This window comes from Xiphophorus couchianus, chromosome 6, assembly GCF_001444195.1.
Source record: "Xiphophorus couchianus chromosome 6, X_couchianus-1.0, whole genome shotgun sequence".
NCBI classification, from domain to species: Eukaryota; Metazoa; Chordata; class Actinopteri; order Cyprinodontiformes; family Poeciliidae; genus Xiphophorus; species Xiphophorus couchianus.
This window is the reverse complement of record NC_040233.1, coordinates 12,855,828-12,874,263: the sequence shown is the minus strand read 5'-3', so window position 1 is coordinate 12,874,263 and position 18,436 is coordinate 12,855,828. Positions and strand designations below refer to the sequence as shown.

Genomic DNA, 18,436 nt, shown 5'->3' with positions numbered 1-18,436 from the left:
TTTATGTTTAAGGTTTAATGCTGTTTATGCATCTTTATTTTTCTAGCCATATCAGTGGTTGAGGGAGAAGATAACGAGTGAGGATGGAAGAAAACAGCAATCCAAACTAAAAGAACTGACTCATATTGGAGAAAAACTAGGATGCACCTTGCCACAGTTAGCCATAGGTAAATATCAAAGTTATTTTCATTGTGTCCACTGTTAAATATATTTTCATTAGAATTACCATGACCCTGTTAGACCAATATTCTGCTATCCTGATCTTAAGCCTGGTGCTTGAGGAATGAGGGCGTCAGCTCAGTGCTCCTGGGGGCCTCCAATCCCACCCAGCTAACAGAAAACCTGGGAGCCATTCAGGTACACATTCAAGCCCTTTCCAACATTTGCTTCTTTGTGCTGGTGCCCAGCATTGTCAGTGTTTGATGATGCACTGTTGTTTTTCTTCTGCACATTTTAGGTAATTCCAAAGATTACAGCAGGTATTGCTTCAGAAATGGACCATATTCTGGGCAACCGTCCACACAGTAAAAGGGACTACCACCACTAGGATGGACACTTTCTACTAAAGCGCTCATAAGGCTTTTCAAAGCTCACTTTTCACAGCCATGGCACCATAAGTGCGTGCCCACGACTGCGTGTATCTGTGGAGGACTGTGTGATTATACTTGGCTCTTTCAACTCATAACTGTGAAGTGGGCTACATGACGACAAAGCGCGCATGCAAAACCAGCCAGTTATCAGACTGAACACGATTTGTAGGATCCATCAAGACAATTCCCTGCATTGAAAAGAAAAAACCTCACCAACAGCGAACTTTGCAGAAGGTGCTGACCCACATAGTGCTGGAAAAAGAATAGAATTAATTGTTTAAATATTCTGTTAAAATGGCTGTCAGTGCATGTAGAGAAAACCTCTGAGGAACTAATTACCTCTAAGCATCCAATTAAGCATAGCAGAGCACTATGATAATAGATTATTTGCATCAAAATGGACCTAATGCTAGAGTAATCTATTTTACTGTATAATGTATGTATTGTAAAAAGAATTACAAATGGTGATTATAATGAGCCATATTTCAGCAGAATGGATGAACATTCCCCAATGCAGCTGGAGCTTGCTTGTCCATGTGATTCCTGCAGAACTGGAAGATCTAAATGTCAGCTAAACATTGTCTTTGCTATTGCCATAAAAAAAGTTTAATTAGTTTAAATGAAATATATATGTCTCAAAACATATGTAATGACTGTTACATAAGTATGTATTTCTTTAATGAGCAGTTATGTTGTTCTGTTCTCTTTTTCACTTATGCAACAGCACCGCAGAGTGTATTTTCCTACTGTGCCCTTTCAACCTATTTTAGTTTGTACGCTGGCAGTTTCTGTCAGTGGGAATTGTTTCTGATTCATTTCATTTCAGTCGGTACTGTGGATAGAAAAGTGTCTCATTGAAGTCGGGGTGATGATCCTCCTGCAGGGGAGCTTGTGGATAACAAATAAAGCCATGTGGCTAATGGAGAGACATAGTGGTGAAAAAATTAAAAAGAACACCATATGGACCCTTGCAGTAATTGCACCTGGAACAAACAGAGTTTTTTCCCAGTTTCTCCCAGATGGTTGTTTTATGTAATGGGATCATCTTTGCTATGTTCTGTTTGTCCAGATATGTATTATGGTGTTGTTCATCAAATTTGTACATGAAAATTAAAGAAACGCTTAGAATCGTATGCCTCCTATTTTGACTCAGAAAATTAAAAATGTCAAACTGACGGTAAAATGCAGAAACAAAAGACTCTTTAAGCATCTTCATATTACGAACGTTGTCATATACAAATAGTGTAATTTATTATTGTATGTGTTTGAGTTATAAATAGTGGTAATACTTTATGGGGGAGATGGCATTCTCCCCAGGGCTGTAGAAGGAATGAACCTATATTGCAGAAAATAGGTTTGAAGTTGGAGGAAACTAAACGTTTGACCCAACTCATAGAGTATAAAAGGCAATTTTACCAAAACTTGAGATGTTGAAAAATGTGTAACTCATTCTGGAAATCGAAACAATATTGGTTTTCCTAACAATAAGAAATATTTGCAGCAGATGTAGCAATGGTACAAGTAATAATTATTGCATAATTTAATCCAGACTCCTGGTAGATATTGTGGAATTCCTTGCTGCTTTTATTTTATTTTATTTTGCTTTATTTTATTTTTGCTTGGCTTTGTCAGAACGATTCCGTGAAGGCGGGTTTTCCGGTTAAAGTATCCAATAGAATTTCTGCAATAGCCACAACGAGCTCCGATTGGCTAGAAGAAAGATATCCGTCTTTTCCCTGAAACCCGCGGTTTCCAAAAATAACACTCGGGGGAGTACAGACTTGTAGCAGGCCTACTATTGTCAGTAACAATAACTAGGCCTGTTTTTTTTTTTTTTTACTAAGAGTAGCCGTCTGGGAGGTCGTGACGCTTTACCAATACTCCGCTAACCTCGTCTAAGAATGCGGCTTTTCAGGTGAAGCGAGTAACCAAAGCAAAAGCCGAGCTCAGTGGGTCTGTATGTAGTAGCATTAGCATAGGAGTTAGCAGCCAGAAATCTCAGCGCAGACTCCGTTACCTTGTCAACTAACACCAACTGAAACTGCCTCCTAACAACGAGGAAACACAAGCCGCCATACTCGAGTTGCTGTGGGTGTAAAGGCCACTTCACCAGCTGCTCGGGTGCCCATTAAAACCTCCTCAGTTTGTTGACTTGAACCTCAGATGATGAAAAACAATGTCGACTGATATTAGATCATACATAAGCTTGGGAAACAAAGGACATACCATTTGTGTGTTACCCGACATCTCCTGCGACCAGCTGAAGGATGATTTAGACCTGAATAAGTCCTTCCCAGGTACTCAGACACCGAGCAACAGCAAAGGTTTTGTTGCTTTGCGACGTCGCGATTATCCTGATTTCATTACAGGTAAGATTTATTTCTACATCTGTCAGCTTGACAAGTCTGGATGTTTGAAATCCACTTAAGCCAAAAGCTGAAGCACAGCTAATTAGCCCTCTTATTGGAAAGTGGATAATTGTGTGTTACAGGTGAGCCTTTGGATGTTTGCACTGCAATGGCAACAAAAAAACATTGTTTACTTCCTGGCTCCCAAGTTTCTGTTGACTCCTTTCCAAATTCCTCCACTGAATCTGAGGAAAGTTTCATCAATCTGGTTATTTCTGGAGACTTTGCTCTGTCAGAACATCCATCTGCCATCAACCCTAACAAAATTGTTCTTGTCGTCTCTCACAAAACAACTGAGGTACTGTACATGCATTCAAACATTTACTGAGTAGCTCTTCATATCTGGAAACTAACAACTTAATTAGGTCCTTTTTACATTTTTTTTCTTTACAGATTTTATCAGCGAATGACCAGGCGCCCAAACTGTTTGAATGTTCCACTGAGAATCTGGTTGGAAAGAAGTTGTCTTCTGTCTTAAAGAAAACGTCTCAAGTTTTGGAAGAATCACTGGAAGAAGATTATCAGCTTGCAGATGGAACTGTTGCTATTGTGTCTGGAAAAGTGGTATGAAGTCCATGAAACTGAAATTGTTTTCTGAGTTTTATAGCTCATCATGTAGTTAACTGGGCTGCATAATATGGCAAAAACACAATGTTAGAATAATGTTTTGTCTTTACAATGTCCCCATGAGATTTAGCATCTCCATCACTTAAACTTGAATCACACACATGAATCAACTGGCAAAATATATTATTGGCAAGCTGAGTTTGAATGCAAGCTCCTTGAGAAACTGCCAATATTGCATCCAGGTAGTCCTTTGTCGTGGTAATATGGAACACATGAATATAGTCTGACAAATGTGATTCAATGTATTGTACCAATATAGTGCCCCATTAACTACAATTGTCTACTCTCCTGGTGAAATATATGTGTACCTTTTTAAACGTTTGTGATTTTGTTTTCAAGGTGGATGCTGTGACATTATCTGGAGAGGTACCAGTATCAGTGTGTACTCACAGGCGGTCAGGAAATGAAGACCACTGGCTTATTATGATGGAATGTGTGGAGAGGATATCCTCCTTTGTGTCCTTTTCCCAAGATGTGAGTAAACCAATATTTATCCTGGAAAAATTACCTTCATATGATGCATACTTCTGCTGCACAGAAAGATACAGAACTTTATTTTTGTATTTTTGTCTGTCATGAAATCAGACTAAGCCTGCCAGTTTTTAATTCAGTCAGATGTTGTGAATCAACATATCAGAATCTCACAAAGTCATGACATCATCATTTGGGCTTTCCCAGATTGTTTGAATGTGTATCCAAACCTCTGCATTAAACGAAAGTAGATATTATAATTCTGGCATTTAATACATAGAAATCATATTTGGTAAACATACCTGACCTCAGCATAAAAAATATCTTTGATTTAATGTCAGACAGTGCAGAAAAAGGGATTATGTGTCTTTTCATGGTCTGTATAAATATCTGATGTCTGCTGCATATTTGATGTAATTTTAAGGGCTCTATCCTAAGCTGTGACTTGGCGTTTGCTTGTCTCCATGGATATCATAACCCCGAGGAGCTGAAAGGAGTGTCTGTAAAGGAGTTAATCCCATCTTTACAAATCCCCGTCTACAGTCATGCGTTGCCGAAAGTAAGCGTACGATGCAATTTACCTCATGACATCTCCCTTTTTTTGAAATTTTTTGAAAAATTCCAGAACCTAGTTGGTGTCCATCAGATTTTTTTTAGCTTTAGCATCTCATTATTCTAATTATGACTGCATTTTCTTCCTTTCTTTCAGATGCTGAGGGTTCAGAAGGTGTGTGGGAGAAGCACAGGAGGTGCATCTGTCCCGCTCTATGTGAAACTTCAGGGGGCAGCGCTGTGTGGGAAACCCCAATACCACCACAACGATGGCGGCACCTTGTCAAGACACGGCTCCCATCTCATTTCTCCTGTGAACAACATGAGACTTTCAGATCATAGGGACTTCGAAGAAGCTCTAACTAAAGAGGAATCTTCAGGTTGGTTATTTGTAATGTGTTTATAAATATTGCAGCATTAATCACCAGATTTTTTTCATCATGATAGAAATGAAATAGAAAAATTAAAGAAATGGATGTTAAATCACACATCAAGTCAAAAAGTTTTAATGAGCTGAAACAATTCAGTACACTCCTAGAGGGAAAAAAATAGTAGTTGCAAGATGCATTTATTTTATTTTTTCATTGTAATGATAGTTACAAATCCTCAGTGAGTGTTTAGGACCTTTGCCACTCTGTACATTTGTAGCTTTGGTTGTTTTTGGTTGATGGACCCTGCCGTGGGTAATCTTATGTGCTTGCTTTGACAACCAGCAATCTAATGTACTATAATCTATTAGTCTACTGAAGGGAAATGTGTTTTTATGACTACAATAGATAATTCCTACCAGCACAAGTATGCTCAGAGGTAATTTGGTTTGATTAGATGTGTTCTGTTATATTCCATAAGAGTCAAATGGCCCAAATGGGTAAATGAATCAAAATAAATGGAAATTGGCTGTCATAAAAAGTTTCCACAAAAATTACAATTAAACTAAGTTATAAATGACAGTTTGATTATTTATATCCATAACTTATGAATACTAAAGTGTTACAAAATGTCTTAAGTCAGTGATATCCAATTTTTTATTTTCTATGCCATCCAGAAGCACCAATTTAAAAAGATTGTGAGCTACCAATAGTTTTATATATTTATTCTTATTAAAACCACATAAACTGTCTTGTTTATTTTATTCTTATATGCACATAAATAGGTCTTTATTTTAGTGAGACAAACTATATGTGATTCTTTAAACCACCAACCTGATAAAACCTGATTTTAGTCTTTTGGATCTTTGACAGAAGACAGATTTGACCACACTGTCTCCTCTCCCACACCAACGCCAGGATACTCTGCAACTGTCTGGGCATTCGCTCCTTTGAGCGGCCTTCTGCTCCTGTGGCCAGATGGCTCAATCTTCAGCATTCACAACCATCTGGCCCTCAGATTGTTTGGGTACAGCAAGGACGAGCTTCTAGGAAAGGTTAGTCAGATTTACCAGTCCAGCTCAGCTGCTCAGACCAGTTCTAATTTGTGTCCCTTTTTGTCAACAGAGTGCCGCTTTTCTGATGCCCGGTTTCTATGAATGGATGACTGGCCCAGACAAAAAGGCTGACACTGTTTCTGGCACTCACATAGAGCTGGATAAAAGTTCAGCCATGTCCAAAATATCAGAAAATTATGGTGAGCCTTTCTGTTTTTCTGAACATTTCTGGATTGATCTCTGCCTTTTCCGCAAGGATTATTTCTACATGCAGTATATTTTGCACTGGGGATCATTATGTGATTCAGGTGTTTTTTCATTTCAGATCCTTCATCCTTGGTGGCTGGAGACATGGGAATGGTGCAGCAGGCTATCCTGAAAAGAAGTTCCACAGGAAGAGGCAGGATCTTTACTGGAACCAGCTCCAGGCTGGAGAATCAAGGCAGTGCCATGTCGACATTCTCTCTTCCTGCAGTTACCTCCACACATTTGGTCATGTAAGTTATCATATACTATATACCTATTTCCTCATGAATGTTGTTTTATGTTAGGGTTTTTTTCTCAATTGCATAACTTATTGGTTGTGGGTATTTTACAGTCACGTACATATTTATTATAATTGTGTGATACTGACAAGTTGTTTAAAGAAGTTAGATTCACTACTTTTAATATTTTTGTCAGGCTTCTCCTAAATACTGGAAGGGTGAACGATGCAGAAGCAAGCATGCATTTAACAGCGCTTAAATGCATGTATATTTAATGTGCTTTGCAGGGAATCTGGACACATAGCCCCTCTATTGTCTAACCTGATATCTACCATCTCTGGCCAGTAATCACATTTAAACACTGTTTACATCTCTCTCCTTAATACATGTTTTGTCTAAACTGGAGACTGAATTATAGATGTAAGAAAATGTATAACACAATTATGCAGCGTGGTCTAAATATATACTTGTAATTCACAAAGCCATAGTTTTGTAGTATCTATTGGACAAATAACGTCACTGCTATTTTTTCAACGGTAGTCTGTTTTTGAGTCTAAATGAATGTCATGTCTGTCAGTATTTCTGTGACATGATTGCAAGTTGTAAGTTCTTCATGTTACTCTGCTAGTATTACAATCACACTTTGATTTTTATCATTTATGCTTTATTGAGGTAATCTAATAGTACCTTAAGATTGACCACATTTTTGTTTAAATATGTAAGATCTTCCACAAACATGGCAGCAAAAAAATTTACCAACTGCATTTATATAGGTTTCCAAAACAATAGAGGAAGTAAATCTTTTTATAAATCATAACTTTGCAGATTGTTGTAAAATTATACTTTCAAAGGGATTTCTATCTATTTTAGACAGACTATCTACTAACATCAAGTGGTATCAACATGAATGAACAGAGTATATTGACAAACTCAGATTACAGCTACAAAATGTAATTCATTTTGTTTGGATTTTATGTAACATACGATCATAAAGAAGTTCATAAATGTAAAGTGGAAGAAAAGCTATTAATTGCTTTAAATTTTCAGTTTGTTACAAATACAATTCTGAAAAAATTGTGTTTATTTCTATTAAGACTTCATTTGTGAAACTATATCCACATAAAGTCTCAATAACAGATTCAAGTTTTGCTTTTGAATTTTTCTCCACACTTCTAAATCTAGACTTAAATGTTTGCCTACATTGCTTAGCAGTTACATCCTGACAAAATATGGGAAAGCTCAAGAATGATCAATATTTGTAAGGCACTGTATTAAAATTTTTTTGTTAGATTTGAACTTAAGTATTCTTTTTCTTTATCAACTTAATAAACGGAGTGAATAAAATGTGTTTCCAGGGCCAATGATACAGCAGAGCTGATTGAGGAAGCAACCCGGGCGGCTCCCGGCAGTAAGCCGCTGGATAGTGCAGATACCACCCAAGCTCTCCTTAAGACATTCGCCTGGGTGGAAACTCCAGATGAAGACACCTGCTGCTTGATTTCCACTGAGTCGTCCAACCAGAACAGAGATAAGCAGCTGCTCAGTGTGATTCAACAAAATATTGCACCTGCGATCAAGATTACACCAGGTGCTATTTGAGTTCACCTTTGCTTTCTTTAAATTAGTTTGTATTTTTTAACTTGACCATGTTTTGTCAGCCTTTGTCAAAGTTCAGGAAAACAAATGAAAACATGATATTGTGAAATATTTTCCAGATACACCGATAGAGGATGAGAGAGCAGGCGGCAGCTGTAATGAGGCGAGAAAAGATCAACGCTCATGTGCAGCGGTCCTCCAAGAGTCGAGCTTTGAGATCATTTCATTGGACAGCAGGTCATTAGAATTTGGCAATGATGCATTTACAAAGACCTAAAGATGCGCTCTTTGCATAAGAGAACAGAAGAAAATAAAATACAACTTTGCTTTTGAATTTAATTTCTCAGATCATCATCTGGTTTCTCTGACAAGTTTGCTGGCCGTCTTAGTCATGATGCTGCCCCGGTGAATGAGTCTAATTCAGCTCATCTGTTGGACTCAGCCAGCTGCTTTGTGAACATCGACTGCAACGGAGATGCTGTGACCTGCGCTCTAGCAGAGCTGGATCTGAGCGATGACGTGGAAGTTCTCAGCATCCGAGACTATGTCGGCGATTACCTTCGCTCTGTGGCACCCTGTGATACAGCCGAGCTTCTACGGACGCCCTCTCCAGGTGTGGCAGAATCGGACCAGAAAGTGGAGACCACTGGTGCTGCGGTGAAGGCCGAGCTTGGTTTGAGCGAAGAGCAGGATCAGTGGGGAGCGCTCTCTTTGATTCATAAAGGAAAGAGCCAAGAGTGTGCAGTACAAACAAATAGTTTGACCGACATGCCTGCCACATCAACACCAAAAAAACAGACAGTGAATGGACAAGTCGTGACCTCAAATACACAGGTACTAGAGGGACAATTTGTAGGAAGTGGATACCATAGAGACGGCACAAGAGTAGGTTGGTAATGAAGTTTCACTCCATGTCAGTTTTCCTTATTATAATTGTTAACATGACAGCAGAACTAACGTTTACTGTCCCTCTCCTTTCCACTAGATGTGCAGTGTGACGTTTGCAGGACTAACCTCTCTGATGGAAGCTTCATGTTCTGCGTGTGGATAAAAAGATCAAACCAGCAGGGGGCACTGTTGCAAACTGAGGCTTCACTTCACAACCATTCAGGAGCTAGCCCAGAAAAGGTGAGTTCCAGCTGAGAGTTTTATTTTAGTTACTAAGATACTTAATTGTCTAATGTATATCTACATCAAATGGAAATTTTACCTTGCCCGAAAAAAAACCCCAAAGTAAATCTAAAATGCATAAAACACAAAATAAACATAGAATGTATGTCCACGCACATACAGAGCAATTCAAACATTAAAGCAAGACTTAGAAATAAATAATTTTCGATAAAAGTGCTGAAACTGAACAATTAATTCAGTATTTCCTTGTTTAAAAAATATACATTCAACAGATTTCCTATAGAAACTTTTCATACTTGTGGAACTTTAAGTCTTCTGTCAGAAAACAGTGAGTAACAAGGAAAAGAGGAGTCATTGTAGATCTTGGTAGCTTTCTTATACATGGTTTATTTTATTGTGTTCTGTCCATCAGAGGTCTGGCGAGGCCAGCCAAGGAGAACCGCTGCGCTCCACTCTGGATCTGGAGCATTCTCGAGCTTGTGACGGGCAGTTTGAAGAAGAATACCAGCCAATCAAATCTGTGGGGAAGGGAGCATTTGGGTTTGTCTGGAAGGCAATAAGACGCTGCGATGGACAAGAAGTATGAAACTTTTGTTTTACGTAGAACTGTGGTAAATACGACTTAATCCTACGTAATCGTAAATCTATATGTAGATTTTTTTTTCCAATATGAAAAATTTGCAGGTAATTGTGAAGTTTATTAGCAAAGCAAGAATAATGAGCGACTGCTGGGTAGATGACCCCATGTTGGGAAGAGTGAGCCAGGAGATTGCCATATTAACTAGAGTTCAACACCATAACATTGTCAAGGTAACATTTATGTCAGAACACTCAAATAAATCAGGTTCCTTTATACATAAGGAAAAACCTCACTGATCCCTCTTATGTGTATGTGTTTGTACTTGTGTGTGTCTGCCTACAGGTAGCAGAGGTGTTTGAGAATGGAAGCTATTTCCAGATGGTGATGGAGAAACATGGAGATGGTTTGGATCTGTTTGAATTCATAGACATGCAACCAAGACTGGATGAGCCCCTGGCCAGCTACATCTTTAGACAGGTATAAGAATGACCAGCAGTGGTGATGGTTGAAAGTGAAATGAAGTGTTTTATTAATCCAAACTACTTTTTTCTTTTTTTCCCCTCAGATTGTGGCAGCTGTTTTCTACTTGAGGGCAAAGAACATCATTCACAGAGACATAAAAGATGAAAACATCATAATTGATAAGTGCTTTCACATCCGATTGATAGATTTTGGCTCTGCGGCCATTCTGTCTCCTGGGAAGCTGTTCTATAATTTTTGTGGAACGTTGGAGTACTGCTCCCCAGAGGTGCTTCAGGGAAATGCGTGAGTGTTTCACCCTTGTGAATAATAAATCATGTGTGCTTCTTAAATATGTTCGAGTTTTTCCAAAAGTTTAAAATATTTGAATACCTTTGCAAGGAGAAGTAGTATGACATGAAAATTTGTAAAACTTATTCACATTTAACACATTGCAGCCACAAACATAGGTTTATTCAATGCAATGTAGCAGAAATATGAAGACAAAAGATAAGGATGTGGTGTGTGTGTGTGTATACACACACTCTCTTTAAATATATATAATATATATATACACTTTTTTTATTATTTATTTTTTGAAAAGCAATTTACAACTCTTGCTACATGTTTTGTGTTAGATTTATGTCTGGATTGCGACTGGACCATTTTAACACAGTCTGGTTATTTTTGCTATTTAAGCAAAAATAAATAATAGTAGATTTAACAGTAGATTTTTTTCTATTGTTAAATAAGACAATCAATGTATATCAAAAAATAATTATATTACCTAATGTATCTGCTGTACAGACGGAGCTTATTTGGTCATTTTTAGATGGCATTTTTTTTATAGTAGTGACAAATTTATAGACGATAGGAAGGATTCATTTAAAAAGATATTTGTCACTATTATGATTGTTGCAATAAATGCCACAACATTTCATCACATTTTCAGTCCATATTGCCCAACCCAAATTTAAACTCCAGATATTGTTTTTCTTCCACCTCACAATTATTTACTGCATTTTACTGGTCTCTCACATAAATCTCAGTGAAATGCATTACACTCTGTGACAAAAAGTGAAAAATGCAAACTTTTTAAAGGTAAGAGCATTTTTTGAAGGCACCATAAGTATTTTTATTGTAGTTTTGCTATCAGCCTGTGTTGCATATAGTTTCTACAATATTTGTAAGTGGCAGCCCAAGAGCAAAGCAGTGATTAAAAAAATAAGATCCAGAAAAGCTATTTTAATGGTATTCCACTTGGTACAAAGAACCTTTTAAAATTGCAACAGGTTTTATTTTACTCCTCACTTAACCCTCAGCACCACTGAAAAGTTTAGCTGTGTAGCACTTTGTGTAATATAAGAGCTAACATACTGTTTTATCAGAAAAATAATAATTAAATCACATTAGGATCTGTCAAGTACCACAAAAATTATATAATGTACAGCACAGTGTGTATTAAATGGTATACAAAGGTGCTTCCTGCTTAAGAAATGTTTGTTTAAATATTAAATACAACTTCTGGCTAAACTACAACTCTTAAAAACTATTTCTTTGCATAATTAAAATTGATTAGATAAGTTCATGAATTAATTACTGAACTACATTAGAGGTATTTGGTTAAAGGGTGTGTTCTCCTGATCATCTCTCTTTAAACAGTTTCTAGAGAAACATTTTTGCATTTTCCATGTAAAATGTAGGTCAGCATGCGGTTAAATAAAACCCTTCATGACCCATTAAACTTTATAATGTTTATGAAAATTATGCAATGTTTAGAAAACGCCCCTTGTTCAGCTAAAAGCCCCGAAGCTAAACACTGTTAATCTGATGATTGTGCTCCTCTCCCAGCTATGAGGGACCAGAGCTGGAGATGTGGTCTCTGGGGGTTTTGCTCTACACTCTGCTGTTCAGTGAGAACCCGTTCTGTAATGTGGGTGAAATCCTCGATGCCAAACTTCAGCCTCCATTCCCCCTGTCTTCAGGTATATTGATGTTCTGTGCCACAGTTTATTAGCTCTGTCTTTTTACGATTCAGTTATGCAAATTTTCTGTTTGCTGCCCCAGAGCTGCACGGTGTTTTGCAAGGCCTGCTGCACTCTAATCCTGCAAAGAGGATGACTTTAGACCAGCTCCTGTTGCAGTCGTGGATCAGCCTGCAAATTTCCCTTGCCGAATACAGCTGGACTGAGGTGGTTCCTGCATCTCAGAGCTTCTGTAAGCATTCTTCTGCATCAAGCGTAGACTTACAATGATCTGCCGTCCTTTAATGTACAGTCATTCTCTTCTTCTACCAGGTTCACCACAGAATCAGGAGCCAAGTCCCACTGCATACGCGGGACAGAGCTTGTTCCCAGATTATGGCGATGAGACTCTGTCGGAGGAAGATGAGGATGAGAATCAGTCAATGGCGGCCCTGGAAACTGAGCTCCAAAAATACCTTTTTGAAGATTGAAGACTAAATTTGAAGCAGCAGAAATCTTACCAGTCTGTCTGACATTTTGTAACATGAAGATCTTAGTTACAAAACAAGAAAAGATAAGCTTTTGGAAGTGAAATCTGGTTTGTACAGTAGACCAAATGAAAAAATTTTTTAGAGGTTTTTTTAGTAAACAAATTTTTTTAATCATTGGCTCATCGCAATTTTCCTCCAGTGATATTTTATGATCCATTATGGGGAAGAAGATATAAACAAAAAAAGTCAAACCTCCTTTGACTTATCATTTGATTTCATAGTCCAAAATTGATTTAGATATATATTTTTTTGCTGTAGCATTGTGTGGATAGATTTGCAGTTCTCTATTTTTTCATTAATTTATTTTTTGAATTGCAACGTTTTAATCAGAATTTTAATCTTGATGTTTAGATATTTTAATTGCATGTAAAACATATAAACACTTTTTATATTTATTGCTGAGCATCAATAAATGTTTTTTCATAAAACACATTTCTTCTAATTTTTGAGAAATTGCCTAAGGTGTGCCTTAGACTCCTTATAATTCTTAAGAAATCCATCATGTTTATTTCAATAACTAACAGAATTTTGTAAAAATACCAAACAATATTAAATGTAATTGAAGTCGTAAAGAGAATCAGAACTGACTAAGAAGGGTAGGACACTGAACAATCATAAACAGCTGTTTCATAATCAGAAACTGAGTTTTATATGGGTGTAGTGATGAAATATAATTTGCAAACCTGTAAATTCTACGCTATATTACCATAGGTTTTTTTCTCACCCATGCAAAACGCTGCATTTACTGTAGTTATTTAATTTACTACCATGGTCATGAATATCAAACACCTAGGCATGCAGACTACTTCTACAAAGAAATTACCGTATGTCACTTTCAATAGTCATCAATTGTCTATACCCCTTTATCCTTACAGGGTTGCAAGAGTCTGGTACCTTTCTCCAGCAGTCAGGGGACAATAGACAGGGTGCACCATGGACAGGTTGACAGTCCTTCATAGATTTATACCTCCCGTTGCCTGCAAAAGACACAAAACATCCTCAATTCATCCTATTATGCCCATCATCCATTTGTCCCCTGAAAAACCCTCCATCACAACAAGCACTGCAAGATTGATGATTATTTTTTCCCCCAAATCCAGTAAAAAACTGAACTTTGAACTTAAAACACACACCAAACACAACACCTTTTTAAGAGGATTTGGTCTTCATCATCCACGGATTCCCTATTAATTCTGTATTGTAATTTTAGATGAACCCCGGTTCTTGAGCGCAAGTTGTGCACCAAGGAATCGAATAACTCACCGGAACGTTGCCTTGGCACTAGATTTTCAGTCGGACAACTGAGAACAACGTACCACCATGGGGACCCGTGTTGTTGTACTGCAGGTTAGTTGAAATGCCTTTTGACATTATGTACTTTATTATAATTTAATCTGAATATAGTTGGATTTTGGAGTGTGTGATTTATTGATCCAATTAGCTCAGAAGTATTGTTAAAAAGCCCTTAAAGTTCGACATGCAGCTTATGAAACTGGTACAACCTTCGAACGTTTTATTTTTCCTCCACAGGTTCTTCGACAAAAACTAAACTATGTTCCCAATTCCACTTCCATCCCAGTCCAGTTTAAGACGTGTAAAGCATCTAATCTCCCTTCGAGCCTCAGCTGCAGACTGCTTTGCTCCGTTTCAAATCTGACCCCTTCTCTATTACAACACAACAAGAGAAACTCTGCTGAGCTGTCTCTGAGGTCTTTGCTCGACATGGGATTCACAGAGTACCAGGCAGAACAATTGTATGACAGTGTGTCCAGGATGAAAGGAGGGAATGCTGCCAAACACGTCTTATCAACGCTGTCAGTGCTGTTTGTCCTGGGGCTTAACCCCACCACTGTGCATAAACTGCTGGACAAATGTCCAGAGCTCTACACGGTTAAAGACGTTCAGCTTCAGCAGCGGATAACCCAGCTACGGCATCTGGGTTTGGTTGAAGGTGAGATTATTTTTCAAAGCAAAGTACTTTTGCAAAGCACTGTATAGTACTTTGCAAAGTATTCATGAACTTTCCACATTTTGTCACGTTTATTTGATAACCCAACACATCATGGTGCATGATTGTGAAGGGTTCAAGGATATTTGGATTATTATTTTTTAAATAAAAGTCAGAAAAATCTAGTATTCATGCGATCTGCTCTTGATGAAAGAAAGCCATGGTTCTATCCGCAGTTTGCTTCATACCCTGTATGAATCACAACAAACCCGTTGAAGAATGTTCTCAGGTCAGATGAGGCTAAATTTAAGCACTTTATTCTACATGCAAAATTATATTTGTGGTGGAGGACTAAGACTAGATTTTAACGCTAACACCATGCCCAGCACATGATGATGGATGGGTTTATTCAGCAGTGCTATGAATGCTGGTAAAAACGTTTTAGAAAATGGATACAGCTAAATATAGGTAAAAATTCAAATGTGTAACTGTAAAATAAATACATACTACTTGCACTATGTTGTGATGGTATATCACATCAAATTTTAAAAAAATAATAATTGAAGTTTGTGATTATAATATGGTACAAATGTGAAGAAATTCAAAAGATTTATATATATTTACAAGGTTTGGTACTTATATCAAACCGAAATGTCTCTTCATCTCCCCTGTAGGGAGTCTTCAGAGAACCGTGTCCCACTACCCAAAGATCCTAACCGTGCCGATGAAGTCTGTCAAATCTGTGGTGCAGTTCCTCAGAGAGAAGTGTCTGTTTACCACCCAGCAAGTGGCAGAAATCCTCAGAGATAGTCCTGCAGTGGTGTTGGAGGACCTGGACCAGCTAGAGTACAAGTTTCAGGTCAGTAAGTAAAGAAGTGAAACAAATGGGGTTAATATTGTAAAGATCTCTAAGAAGAACTTACTTAAGCAGCCCACTTCATTTTAAGACCACACCCACCTACTACCAACCCTAACCCCAATTCCTTTTACAGATTGTCCAAGTTTGATTATTAGTGTATTTATCAGCCCACTTTCATACACAATAGACAAAATTGTTGGTAACTCGTTAATGGTCTCTGTTATTGAGCACAAAGGCCATGGTCGCTGAAAAAAATTGAAACTAACAAAAATAATACATGAAAATGTCCATTTTAGGTGTGGTAAACACCATGTCACCAAACGGCACAGATGCTACTTGTCATCCTTTAAATATTCAGACTGACCGATTAGAGGACATAGCTTAGTTTAACATGTAATAAGAAATAATTTTCAATTTCTTATTACAAGTACAATCATTTTTGTCTAGGCCTGTTTTATTTGTTTATTTTTTTTCATTATTCTGTTAAACTACAATTCAAAAATAGTATCTGATTTTCGTTGGTTAACACCATACCATAGTACCATGTCTGTGCATAACAATAAAGAGGTTCTCTTTATTGTTATGCAATAAAGAGGTTCTCTTTATTGTACATAATAAAGAGATGGTACTGTGTGTTTTCCAGACACATGGTGCCATTTTGTAGCATAATCAAGTAAATATGTTACCTTTAGTTGTTAAAAAATATTGTATGTATCAAAGATAACCATAAGAATTTGATATCACAATTTGAGCCCTTGAAATTGGCCTCTGTGTCTTTAAGAAGCTCCTGCTCTTTCTGTTATGCCATTTAAAATAGGAGTCCTGAAATGAGACATGGCTTGTGTGATAAGATCAGCAGATGCACAGTTTCACCAGGTGTTTGCTAATTGCTACAGCTGCTTGTCCGGAGGAGCTTAGTGGGGAAGCGCAGGGAGTGGAGGCAACAGGAGGGGCTTTGTGGAAATAGGCAGCGCTTTGTGAAGGCAAACATTTAGGCACGAGTGAATGGATGCCACAAGAGATTAAAGGTTTTCGTAAACATGCAAGAAAGAATCAAAGCAACACTCAAGCTCAAATGTCAATTTTACAACCTGTCCCCCCCCCTGTTAACTTTCAGTAAAATGCTTTTGTTCGTTTCAAATAATTTCAGTGGTCATTGAAGGTTTTTTGGCCAATACCAGAGGGGTACCAAAAATTTTGACCAGGTCTGTATGTTGCACTTTGTCTTAACCCACATCTTTGATGTCACTGTTTGTGTGACACTGACATGCAGCAGTGTAGCTCCCCCTGATGGCTACAATGTTGTTTTTGGATTGCTGTGAAGTGACTTCTCTACATGGCAATATTGCTTGGTTAATAACAGCCTTTTACTATATAATGAAATAAGCAAGCTACTAATAAGAGTTGTACCGCACTCAACAAATTACTTTATATTACTACTATATACAGTACAGACCAAACGTTTGGACACACCTTCTAATTCAATGGGTTTTCTTTATTTTCATGACTATTTATAAGGCATTAAATCCCACTTATTAACCTGACAGGGCACCTATGAAGTGAAAACCATTTCAGGTGACTACCTCTTGAAGCTCATCAAGAAAATGCAGAGTGTGTACAAAGCAGTAATCACAGCAAAAGGTTGCTACTTTGAAGAAACTAGAATATAAGGGGTATTTTCATTTGTTTTACACTTTTTTGTTTAGTGCATATTTCCATATGTATTATTCATAGTTTTGATGCCTTCAGTGTGAATCTACAATGTCAATAGTCATGAAAATAAAGGAAACTCGTTGAATTAAAAGGTGTGTCCAAACTTTTGGTCTGTACTGTATATATATATATATATATATATATATATATATATATATATATATATATATATTCTGTTTATATACACTGCTCAAAAAAATAAAGGGAACACTTAAACAGGTGTTTAACACTTAAAGTGTTCCCTTTATTTTTTTGAGCAGTATATTTTATGCATTCTCTGATTATTATTGTTTTATTTGTTTCTTGTTCTTCCTAACTGCATACATCAAATACTCTCTCCACAGTACGTTTACTTCAGAATGGGTGTCAAACAGGCCGAGATGGTGAAGTGCAGGCTGTTTCGTTTCAGTCTAGACAACGTGCGCTGTCGGCACACTTTCCTGGAGCGGCGAGGCTTGTATCAAACCCCAGACAAGAAAGGACAGACTACTATAATTAACCCCAAACTGGACGGAATCCTTAATGTGGACGAGGGGACGTTCACCGCAGATGTTGCCCAGGCATCACCTGAGGAGTATGATGTGTTTCAGAAACTCTTGGCAAGAGAGTGGAAGGAGGAAGAGTTCGAGCATGGCAGCATTGAATCTTATAGTGAGGATGATGAGAAGGAGGAGGAGGAAGAGGAGGATAATGAAGAGGAGGAGGAAACCAGAGGAAAAAGTGGATACAATAAGAAGAAGAAAAAATAATGAATAAAAGGGAAGCGTGAGAAGAAAGCATATCACAAAGAATAAATGGCAGTAATCACTAAATTTATGCATCTAATTTAATAAATGAAATCCTTTTATTTTTATTGCTTCTTCTGTCTCTTCATACCTGTTTACTAGTATCAAAGAGTATTATAACCAAACATGGCCCTGTTGTGTCTGTTGTTTCTCAGTCTGCTGATGAGGAATTAATTTTTGTATTTGTTTAGGTGGCGTCATTAGGCTGAAGTGTGATGACGTTAGGGTGACCTTAACTCACACAGCATCAGATGTGGATGGTGCAATTTGGTTTTTTGATTTTTAATTCAACTA

At 37.5% G+C, this 18,436-nt stretch overlaps 3 protein-coding genes across 8 annotated transcripts in view; all 3 read left to right on the top strand.

Moving 5' to 3' along the window:
* Positions 1-1,723, top strand: part of kcnab1b (potassium voltage-gated channel subfamily A regulatory beta subunit 1b) — a 36,797-nt gene extending 35,074 nt beyond the window's left edge. For 4 of the 5 annotated variants that reach the window (XM_028021144.1, XM_028021145.1, XM_028021141.1 and 1 more), the window contains exons 13-15: positions 47-167; positions 269-357; positions 458-1,723. In XM_028021144.1, coding sequence (XP_027876945.1) covers positions 47-167; positions 269-357; positions 458-547 — 300 coding nt within the window. In that variant the 3' untranslated portion in view covers positions 548-1,723. Of the gene's footprint in view, positions 1-46; positions 168-240; positions 358-457 lie in introns of all 5 variants that reach the window. The other variant, XR_003595965.1, reaches the window with a different exon arrangement.
* A 626-nt stretch (positions 1,724-2,349) lies between these two features.
* pask (PAS domain containing serine/threonine kinase) lies at positions 2,350-13,241 on the top strand. Of its 2 annotated transcripts, none has more exons than XM_028021612.1 (20): positions 2,350-2,959; positions 3,082-3,296; positions 3,392-3,562; positions 3,965-4,099; positions 4,521-4,655; positions 4,806-5,028; positions 5,935-6,071; positions 6,142-6,271; positions 6,397-6,568; positions 7,912-8,144; positions 8,272-8,389; positions 8,500-9,041; positions 9,138-9,280; positions 9,696-9,863; positions 9,968-10,093; positions 10,206-10,340; positions 10,429-10,628; positions 12,174-12,307; positions 12,390-12,539; positions 12,620-13,241. In XM_028021612.1, exons 1-20 carry the CDS (start codon positions 2,767-2,769, stop codon positions 12,775-12,777), a joined length of 3,618 nt encoding a protein of 1,205 aa, XP_027877413.1. In that variant the 5' UTR covers positions 2,350-2,766; the 3' UTR covers positions 12,778-13,241. The 2 variants fall into 2 exon arrangements, with proteins under 2 accessions (XP_027877413.1, XP_027877412.1); XM_028021611.1 differs by having other exon boundaries at positions 5,890-6,071.
* Positions 13,242-14,037: 796 nt separating this feature from the next.
* On the top strand, positions 14,038-18,210 carry mterf4 (mitochondrial transcription termination factor 4). Its single transcript, XM_028021613.1, has 4 exons — positions 14,038-14,184; positions 14,368-14,788; positions 15,460-15,644; positions 17,702-18,210. Exons 1-4 carry the CDS (start codon positions 14,158-14,160, stop codon positions 18,104-18,106), a joined length of 1,038 nt encoding a protein of 345 aa, XP_027877414.1. The 5' UTR covers positions 14,038-14,157; the 3' UTR covers positions 18,107-18,210.
* Positions 18,211-18,436: the final 226 nt, after the last annotated feature.